At 42.9% G+C, this 11188-nt stretch overlaps 1 protein-coding gene across 1 annotated transcript; it reads right to left on the minus strand.

Moving 5' to 3' along the window:
- Positions 1 to 2032: 2032 nt before the first annotated feature.
- LOC311112470 (proteasome assembly chaperone 1-like) lies at positions 2033 to 10790 on the minus strand (the record flags this gene model as incomplete). Its single annotated transcript, XM_084155607.1, has 2 exons — positions 2033 to 3000; positions 10770 to 10790. 2 exons carry the CDS (start codon positions 10788 to 10790, stop codon positions 2248 to 2250), a joined length of 774 nt encoding a protein of 257 aa, XP_084011733.1. The 3' UTR covers positions 2033 to 2247.
- Positions 10791 to 11188: the final 398 nt, after the last annotated feature.

An 11188-nucleotide genomic window follows, 5' to 3' on the forward strand; every position in this document is an offset into this window, starting at 1 on the left:
CTCCACTGCGTCTTTCTCTTCCTTTGTGAATCTAACCAACGCTATCACTACAAGGAATACATGGGGACCAGGAGCAGAGAAGGAGATGCACTTAGCAATCTTTATCAGGGTCTCCTTTTGTGATAAGTCAGTGTCAAACAAGCCTGGAGTGTCAACAATAGCAACTTCTCTCCCATCCAACTCCCCTCTAGCCTTGTCACACTCTTTTGTCAGAGAAACAGGGGAACGTTGAGACTCAAAAACTTTTTCCCCCAGGATGGTGTTTGCTTTTGCACTCTTCCCAACTCCAGTCTTCCCAACCAGAACAATCCTCAGCATCTCCTTTTGCTTTTGCTGCACTGTTGAATGACAGACAGGCATGGTTGTTACTTTTCTTCTTGAAATCAGAGTCAAACATGTTTGGTCTGTAGAACCTAAACTGTGAGCAAATTACCAATGGCTGTCTATCAATTGAACTGTGTGAATGCAACTGCAACATGAAATTGTAAACTATAATCATTCTTTTTGATCAAAGAGACAAAGACATTAACAGAAGTACAATAATCCTGTGCATTCTGCAATGAAATATAACATTTAACATAAACAATTAATCTATCAAAACTGACTAAGCTAATCGTTATTGTGGTATGCGGTACTGACACGTCATTACACATACACGCCACCATGTAGTACAGTACTGTATATGAGTAGCTTTTGGTATTACTGTTAAAGAGTATTGGGACGCACGCAACACACCTTGGGCATTTTGGACAGTGGAGGCAATTGCCGACTGCCTGGTCTATAAATCACCTTGCTTGCATCATAAATAAATACTAATTATTATAATAATATAAATATAATATGCCATTTAGCAGACGCTTTTATCCAAAGCGACTTACAGTCATGCGTGCATACATTTTTGTGTATGGGTGGTCCCGGGGATCGAACCCACTACCTTGGCGTTACAAGCGCCGTGCTCTACCAGCTGAGCTACAGAGGACCATACTTAGTGACAGTAAAATATTGCCACTATTTCATACAACTGACAGAATGTTCTCCTAAACGTCCACTGAGCAGCACAGAGACAATTCAATGTGTGCAGACTCTTTACAACTTCAGCTTTAAGCACAAAGTGATTTCATCCATCTGTGACCAAGAGAAAGTGGTCTTGTTTAAATTCTATGAAATTATTTAGTATTATGTCATTTTGAGAGCTCTAAATCCGGCGGAGAATATCACGGTGAGATGAAACCACAACTGTTGGATTCGCTAGACTGTCCCCTTTCATATACCGTATCCCAGGCAGGGCTCCTTCACTCAGAGGAAGAGCAAATAATATTCTTTGTCTGGACAGGGCAGAAAATGTGACACGTCACTCGCTACGCAAATGTCGGGTGCAGACAGATGGGTGCAGACAGATGGGGCTGTCTGGCACTATAAGGCACAGGTCCCTACAACATTCACAGAGTGCTTTGTACATGAAAATGTCAGTCGGAACCACTCCAGAACCGCGCAAAGTCCCCCAAGTTAAAAACCTTGACGTTTCGGCCATCAATGGCTAGGTTGAGTTTAATGCTGAGCGAGTGTTGTGCCTTTTCCCCTTCAATGAAGGTGCCCTCCACTCTTTCCAAATTAAAACATGAATTACATATTATTTTAGTTTAAATGACAGGTTCACTTTTTTTCTAAATGGCATGTTTCTTTTTTTGATTTCACTTGGTTTTGAGAAACCCACCCCACCAGCGATAGACCTCCCCATGCTCGCTCCGCAGCTACAGGGGCACAGACAAAACACGAACAAACGCTCCAAAAACACCCAAGTACATCCCCCCAGAAATGGTAACGCTCACAGTATAGTGATGCAGGTCCTGAAAGATGCACGGAGAAGGGCTACACGGAGAAGTATCGCTCGAGTCCAACAATTTTGAATTTAAAGTTCGGAAAGACACAATCTCATGTGTACAACGTCTAAAGACCTGCATCACTATACTGAGATCAATGCCGCCTCCAAAAGAACGTACCTGGGTGTTTTTTCAGCCTCCGCTCATGTTCCATCTGTGCCCCTGCAACCGCAGAACGAGCACGAGGAAGTCCATCGCCGGTGGGGCAAGTCTCTCAAAACCAAGCGAAATCGCAAAAAAGTGTCTGAACACTTCTATAAAATGCCATATTCATCCAAAAAACAGATTTGGTTAAAATAAAGTGAACCTGTCCTTTAGGTAAAAGACAAAATACAGAGCCTATTCAGTACAAATAAATCTTCCACATTTAAGTATACAGGTTACTCTGAGCCTCAGTGATTATGGCAAACTTTCGGAGGACGTCAGCGCTCAGACAAGGCTCCAACTTGACCAACTTGCTTAGACACAACAGAACAGGTTTGTAGGTTTCCATGGTGATAGAGTCTGGGCTGATGACATCAGTGTAGCACTGGTACAGAACAGCTGGAATCTGATGGACTTGGCAGTGGCTCAGTACTGCAGCTGGCAGTCCAGTGAGGATGTTGGGCTGCTCTAGTGCAGGGCAGAGGGCCTGGCTTTTGGAGGCACTGCTCTTGAGGGAGCGTAGGAAGGGGACAGCGCTACCATAGAGGTAGTCTGGCGTTTTGTACTCAGCCACAGGGCTGTCCGACAGCACCATCACACTGAGCCCTCTCTTCTGGAGGCAGCCAAACACCTTTTCTGTCCATTGAAACAGTTGGTCCTCCGCAATGTAACAAGTGCTTTGGCAGACCAGGACTGCTGGGTTGTCCCTGTGTCGGTAGAAGAGACAGGCTGGCTCTCCAGGAAGTGGGGCAATGCTCTGTCTACTGGAGCCCCTACTCCTCTCATTCCATAGTGATGCATGGCCCACTGCATCCCAGCTTTCAGTGTTCAACACATACGCAGACAGAAATCCTGCAGCATTAGGGCCCACGGCAATGATGAGGTCTGAGCATTGCAATTTGTTGCTGCCAGAGCCCTCTAGTGATTGTGCGACTTCTGTGCACCACGCAATATGGACCTCCCTCTTTTCTTCTATCTGTCAGATCTTATCTGCCTTGGTATACCATATCTGGGTATTAACTTAGTTTGTAGCCACTTAATGACTGACCTATCATCCTCTATTTCTGTAGTTTTCTGTAGGAATTGCCTCTACCCATTTTGAAAACCTGTCTACAGTTTCTGTCATGTGAGGGTGCCACCAGATGTGTGAAACCTTTTGGAGGGTCTTAAACTTCCCCTCATGTGTGGGCCCGTGGGCCTCACTCAACAGTTCTGGGCAGAGTCTAGCTGGTTCAACTAGTCTTCCATCATGGCACCTCCAGAGTTCGTCCTGTCCTCTGCCGCCCCCTCCTGGGCCCAGACTGAGTGTTCATAGGGTCCTGCTGAGCTCTGTAACTGTGCTATATCGCCTTGGTTGAGTTCAGTCTGTGATGTCGGTGGTAGTAGTATTGGATGAGGATCACGCCTTCGGGCACCTGGAGTTCAGACAGGTGGGTTTATGGTTGTTGTGGGGGTCCTCCCCTTCCTCTACCTCTCCATTGTGGTGTACCTCTGCCTCTTCCCCTCCCTGGGGGTTGATGGTTAGATTGCAGCAGATCCCAACAATCACTCTTGAAATGTCCAGGTCTTCCACAATGGAAGCACAGGTAGTTCCCTCCTCTTGGAGGACCTAATGGGGTGCCTTGCTGAGGCCATGGTTGTGGTTGTGGGCCAAAAGTCATGGTGCCTTTTAGGCTGTATAGTGAGGTGGGGCCAGGAGTGGTGCTGGTACTGGCCTCTGGGGAAGCTGCTTCAGTGGCCACACACATCGTATCTGATTTCTTTGGTTGCACCCTCCTGCTCTCTAACGCCACTTTTTAAACTTTCCTATACTGTACTTTTCCCCTTGCTCTGTCTGTCATTCGTTGTTCTAGACATTCATTAAATTTGGGTATGGTTGGGTTTGGCCCTGCCATCTTGCTTTCTCTATCTTTATACACTTATCCCGTCCCTGGTGTTTTATTTCCAAGGATGTATTATCGGTATCAATACAGACTTATCTCATGTACGACACCCTCGTATATAAAGAGGCTGATTGTTTTTATATTATGTGTAATGCAATTTATTTATCATAGAAGTCAGAATTCCAATCACATACACCAATGTAGTAATTTCTACACACAGCACACACCACGCTTTAGTTATCTCACGTTTGTTCTAGAATCATGCACAAATTCAATACCAGTTTCCCCAGTCCCTGGTTCCTGAAAGCCTAGGTCAAATTCACTCAGTTCAACAGTTTGATATTCAATGTCATAGGTCTCACTATTACTTCCCATCCTCCATCACACGTTTAAGATATAACACAGACACGTTAAAATATAAACACAGCAAAACAAAACTGCCAATTAGAATTCAATACCTTAAAAAATTTAGGTTACCAGAGCGTCCTAAAACATAGTCTCAGTTCGACTGCTACCCTTCACACAACCTTATACTTATGTGAAGTCACAGAAGCAACTGGAACCCTATCAAAGGATTTTTTTTTAGACAACTCGATCACTAGGAAGGACTTAGTCTCAGCTTAATTGTACCTTTCACACAACCATTTATATGGAACGTTTTAAGTGTGAAATCACAGAGATAACTGGCATCCCCGGGAATTTAGTACCTCTGGTCAATTTCGGTGATTCTCCCCCACCTAATGATGGGTCAAATCTTATCCACTCATACGTCAAAACACACTTCCACACAACCTATCTAAAAAAAAAGGACCTTTTAAATGTGAAAACTTATACGTGTGACAACACACTTCCACACAACCTATCTAAAATAGGACCTTTTAAATGTGAAAACCCCACACAACCTATCTAAAAATAGGACCTTTTAAATGTGAAAACCCCACACAACCTATCTAAAAATAGGACCTTTTAAATGTGAAAAACCCCACACAACCTATCTAAAAATAGGACCTTTTAAATGTGAAAACCCCACACAACCTATCTAAAAATAGGACCTTTTAAATGTGAAAAACCCCACACAACCTATCTAAAAATAGGACCTTTTAAATGTGAAAAACCCCACACAACCTATCTAAAAATAGGACCTTTTAAATGTGAAAACCCCACACAACCTATCTAAAAATAGGACCTTTTAAATGTGAAAACCCCACACAACCTATCTAAAAATAGGACCTTTTAAATGTGAAAAACCCCACACAACCTATCTAAAAATAGGACCTTTTAAATGTGAAAAACCCCACACAACCTATCTAAAAATAGGACCTTTTAAATGTGAAAACCCCACACAACCTATCTAAAAATAGGACCTTTTAAATGTGAAAACCCCACACAACCTATCTAAAAATAGGACCTTTTAAATGTGAAAAACCCCACACAACCTATCTAAAAATAGGACCTTTTAAATGTGAAAAACCCCACACAACCTATCTAAAAATAGGACCTTTTAAATGTGAAAACCCCACACAACCTATCTAAAAATAGGACCTTTTAAATGTGAAAACCCCACACAACCTATCTAAAAATAGGACCTTTTAAATGTGAAAAACCCCACACAACCTATCTAAAAATAGGACCTTTTAAATGTGAAAACCCCACACAACCTATCTAAAAATAGGACCTTTTAAATGTGAAAACTTATAGAACAACTAGATCTTGTAGGACATTTTACAGTATAAATCACAGTACCAGATATCTCACTTATGCCTTAATTCATTAGGATGGAAATTTTTTAACAAGTATTCATACTCACGCTCAGTACTTCTGATCAAAATGTGGTATTGGTCTATAATACAATATGCAAGATTTCGTTTTAACAGGCTCTGCATACCTTTTTAGAAGAGCGCTCTGATCAGGTTCCTGAGGCAAGACGAATAGTTGATGTCTCCTGGATTTCAGGTCACTCTTCCGTCTGTTTTTAGATCGATGATTTGCCTTTTCCTCTCGCACCAACTCTTTAGATCGAATTAGAAACCATCCTCTGCTACCAATTTGTTGGTGAACACATAATTAGGAGAGGAAGTATAAACCATCGACGCTAGACAGAGAGGAATTTGCTTAAGCAAAAGGCAGTTTATTAAACACAGAGATAGCTGGTACTGCTCAAGCTACATGCATGGACCCAACCAATTGCCTCTTAAGGAGACAGTTGAGAAGGGCGATTAAACAGAGTTTACAGCATTACTTTATACAATGTAACATAAAGGAAGGGGTCCTTCTTCTAGTCCCTTGATTGGTTCCCGAGGCGTAGGAGGCGGGTCTGCTCTGTCCAGAGCAGATGCCCCATTGGTGCACGGCAGAGTCCTCTGCCCTTGGCACCCGACCAGTAGACAGGGGAGTGGAGAATGAGTGTGCGTGCAAATGAAATGTTTGTGTGTGTCAAAGGAAACTCGTGAGAAGCAACTGGTGGGGGCCTTGGGCCTGAGGTGTGGGTGTTGTCCAGTTATCGTACTCCTGTAAGATTAGGCCATCTGGTGCTCTGTTCTTTGTTCGCTACTAAAATGTTATGCACAGACAACTAACACACTGTTAGTATCAGACACATGACACAGAACATTTATTGAAAACAAGCTCCTAACACAATTTGTCTTGCACAACCTCTTGCACAACATATTACTCAGATCAATCTATAACATTTTATATTTACTACGACATATCTCTCTGTGAATTTGCTCAGATCAGTCATATTTACCCATGATACATCACGTTTTTTGATACATCACATTTTTGATGCTCTCGAATATGGTTGTTGAGTGCAGCCGTGACCAGTGTTGCCAATTTAGCAACTTTTCGTACCCCTCCAACTACTTTTAATGGTAAAAGAGACTAGCGAGTAACGACAAATTCAACTACTTCTCTGGGGAGTTTCGTCACCGAGAGTTTCTATGGTTTTGATAGCATTTCGCGCCTTTTCCCACTCAATCTGCCGAAAAACGAAAGTGGAAGAAGTTGTCTGTGCAACAGAATTCACAGCAATGGCACACACACAGGCAGAGAAGCACAAGGCGGGGACCCCAGATGTGTCGTAGCAAGGCAAATTGGTGCTGTGACAAATTGGTGCATGCCTGTTACACCATGCATAGGTTTAGTAATAAAGCAATCAGTTCATAAAGAGCTACTCCCTCACTTCTTCCAAGACATAAAGAGTTCAATGGGTTATTTAGTTGTGGTTGAATCAAAAATATTGTTAAAAAGCACAGCAATGAGAGAATTTCATGAGCAGTTAATTTTTGAAGAACACAAAAAACAAATACTAGACATGAGTTCCATTATGTCTTATTACCGTGTAGGTAATAACTACCGTGTAGTCCCCTGTAGCTAAGTTGGTAGAGCATGGTGCTTGCAACGCCAGGGTTGTGGGTTCGTTTCCCACGGGGGGGCAGTATGAAAATGTATGCATTCACTAACTGTAAATCGCTCTGGATAAGAGCGTCTGCTAAATGACAAAAATGTAAATGTAGGTAGGTTACTCACCACCAGCCATATTTGGGTCTTGTAAAGTCGATCCGACAAGTCTTGTGAGAGAGAAGGGATCTGTCCAGATAACAGAACTTCTCCTATAGCATCACTCAGGCGGTCTGCCCCATAGACACGCCCACAATATTCTCTTGGCAGCTGCTCATTTTCGAAATAATGCTTCGAACACACCGACTGTGAAAACGTTTTGGTACACCAGAAGTACATTCATTTCCAATGGAACACTGCGTTTACATTGCAGCATTGCGTTGCAGAGGCAGTTGCAGTGCGTTCTGGGTGGTGTTTCCGTTGGATTTATCAAACGTATGCGTCAAACTGTGTGCGTAAACGGGTTGACAGAAATGGTAGCAGAAGGTTAATGTTGAACTTTTGTTGCACATATCTAGATAATGCTGCATACTATTTTGCGCAATGACACAGTCGGTGTGTTCAAAGCTTAAGTTTCCACAACGTCCGTCTCTCTGATCGTAAGTCACATGATTGCAAAGAAACAGTGTCTAGGAGGTCTATCCCAATACACAAAACAAATACCTCCCCCTTGCTATTTTCCACGGTCTTCTTCTTCTTCTTCGATGAGGTTTAACGGTGGTTGGCATCCAATTTGTTGCATTACTGCCACCTACTAGACTGGTGCACAACTCCCTTATATTTTGCTTGAAAAATAAAATAAAGAAATACCCTACCATCTAACACTACACTCACAAATTCAAAAATATTAATAATTAACACCACCCTACTCCACTATTTAAATATATTCATTCCTACCTCATGCCCTCAACCTGACATGGTTAACACTCCCTGTAACTCTTCTGAAGTCAAGTCTCGCACACCCAAATACCTCTCTGCAGCTGCCACCACAACCTCAATTTTCTTCGACTTACGTTCCATCCCTGCAGTACAATTAATAACCATTGGTATAAATGCTAAAAATCAGATCTTACTGAAACATATACAGTGGCTTGCGAAAGTATTCACCCCCCTTGGCATTTTTCCTATTTTGTTGCCTTACAACCTGGAATTAAAATGGATTTTTTAGGAGTTTGTATCATTTGACTTACACAACATGCCTACCACTTTGAAGATGCAAAATATTTTTTTTTATTGTGCAAGTCTCTTGGGGTATGTCTCTATAAGCTTGGCATATCTAGCCACTGGGATTTTGGCCCATTCTTCAAGGCAAAACTGTTCCAGCTCCTTAAAGTTGGATGGGTTCCGCTGGTGTACAGCAATCTTTAAGTCATACCAACAGATTCTTAATTGGATTGAGGTCTAGGCTTTGACTAGGCCATTCCAAGACATTTAAATGTTTCCCCTTAAACATTTACGTCATTTAGCAGACGGTCTTATCCAGAGCGAGTTAGTGAGTGCATACATTTTCATACTGGCCCCCCGTGGGAAACGAACCCACAACCCTGGCGTTGCAAGCGCCATGCTCTACCAACTGAGCTACAGGGGACTACGAGTGTTGCTTTAGCAGTATGCTTAGGGTCATTGTCCTGCTGGAAGGTGAACCTCCGTCCCAGTCTCAAATCTCTGGAAGACTGAAACAGGTTTCCCTCAAGAATTTCCCTGTATTTAGCGCCATCCATCATTCATTCAAATCTGACCAGTAACCCAGTCCCTGCCGATGAAAAACATCCCCACAGCATGATACTGCCACCACCATTCATCACTGTGTGGATGGTGTTCTTGGGGGGATGAGAGGTGTTGGGTTTGCGCCAGACATAGCGTTTCCTTGATGGCCAAAAAGCTCAATTTTAGTCTCATCTGACCAGAGTACCTTCTTCCATATGTTTGGGGAGTCTCCCACATGGCTTTTGGCGAACACCAAATGTTTGCTTATTCTTTTCTTTAAGTAATGTCTTTTTTCTGGCCACTCTTCCATAAATCCCAGCTCTGTGGAGTGTACGGCTTAAAGTGGTCCTGTGGACAGATACTCCAATCTCCGATGTGTTGCTTTGCAGCTCCTTTAGGGTTATCTTTGGTCTCTTTGTTGCCTCTCTGATTAATGCCCTCCTTGCCTGGTCCGTGAGTTTTGGTGGGCGGCCCTCTCTTCGCAGGTTTGTTGTGGTGCCATATTCTTTCCATTTATAAATAATGGATTTAATGGTGCTCCGTGGGATGTTCAAAGTTTCTGATATTTCTTTATAACCCAACCCTGATCTGTACTTATCCACAACTTTGTCCCTGACCTGTTTGGAGAGCTCCTTGGTCTTCATGGTGCCGCTTGCTTGGTGGTGCCCCTTGCTTAGTGGTGTTGCAGACTCTGGGGCCTTTCAGAACAGGTGTATATATACTGACATCATGTGACAGATCATGTGACACTTAAATAAAGTCCACCTGTGTGCAATCTAACTAATTATGTGACTTCTGAAGGTAATTGGTTGCACCAGATCTTATTTAGGGGCTTCTTGGCAAAGGGTGTGAATACATATGCACGCACCACTTTTCTGTTATATATCTAAGTTATTTTTTTCATTTCACTTCACCAATTTGGACTATTTTGTGTATGTTCATTACATGAAATAAAAATAAAAATCAATTTAAATTACAGGTTGTAATGCAACAAAATAGGAAAACGCCAAGGGGGATGAATACTTTTGCAAGGCACTGTACCACTACTTTCCCCAATGCTACTTCTCACACCTTGGAACCTCCCTCCTACACACTGCTGCCACATGCCCATAAGTTTGACACCTGTAACATCGTAATGTATTCGGTACATAAGCTCGTACAGGATAACTTATATATCCTAACTTCACTTTATCAGGCAAAGACTCAACTTCAAAACTCAAAAGAACAGACAATGGCTCTTCTGTTTCCCCACTCTCGCCACCCTGTTTGCGTCGCACCAAACGACGAGCATCACAAACACCGGGAGTCTTCCCCTTCAGTTGATCAACTTTTACATTTACTGCTACCCCAGTAATCACTCCTTTCAATGGCGCCCTTTTCTTGAGACTGAAACAATTTACAATTATTTCCCCCATTTGTTTAAATCTGAGCGCCTTCTCCCTCTGACCAACAGAAACACAAACAATTATCACTAGACCACTTCTGGTTACCCTCACCGATTCCACTTTACCCAACGCTTTTTTCACCCATCCTGAAACCACAAATGGATTAGCCAAATGGCAAGGGTCCACTTTTTCCAAAAACTTCACTCCTACCGTCACAGACTCATCTTTATCCTGACCCTCTGTGCAAGCCTTGGGCTCCGAGTACTTCACCACACCTACCACCTCCAATACTTCACCCTCATTCACTTCAATTTCTCCTCCTGTCTTCAGCTCACTTTGCTTACATTTCCTACTATTCTTCTTTAACAAACCTTCTTCCTTTTCCCCGCCATTTCTTACCGACTCAAGCTCACAGTCTTCCTCCCGCTCTCTCTTAGACCTCCTCTGCCTCTCTTTTTCCCTCCATTCCTCCTCCATCATCCAAGTATACGTCTCCTTATGATAATACTGCACTTCTCCTGACATACATCTGTTTCTTGCGTTCTCAAGGGACGCCATTTACCCATCCTCCCAATCTGTTCCTGTTACACCTTCAATTTTCCATGGTCCTTGCACCCAAGGCTTTAAATTCCTACCGCCAGAGGGAGAGCGCGTTTTCCGTTGACGTGATTTACATCTTTGGTGGGTAGCTCCCATTATAAACCTCGGCAAGCCATTTTGAAAGACAATAGCAGTGAATTTCTCTCATTTCAAATTTGGCCTGCCACCTTCCAGCTAACCATGGCCATGT

The sequence above is a fragment of the Coregonus lavaretus genome (assembly GCF_964263955.1).
Source record: "Coregonus lavaretus genome assembly, chromosome: 38".
In the NCBI taxonomy this organism is placed as follows: Eukaryota; Metazoa; Chordata; class Actinopteri; order Salmoniformes; family Salmonidae; genus Coregonus; species Coregonus lavaretus.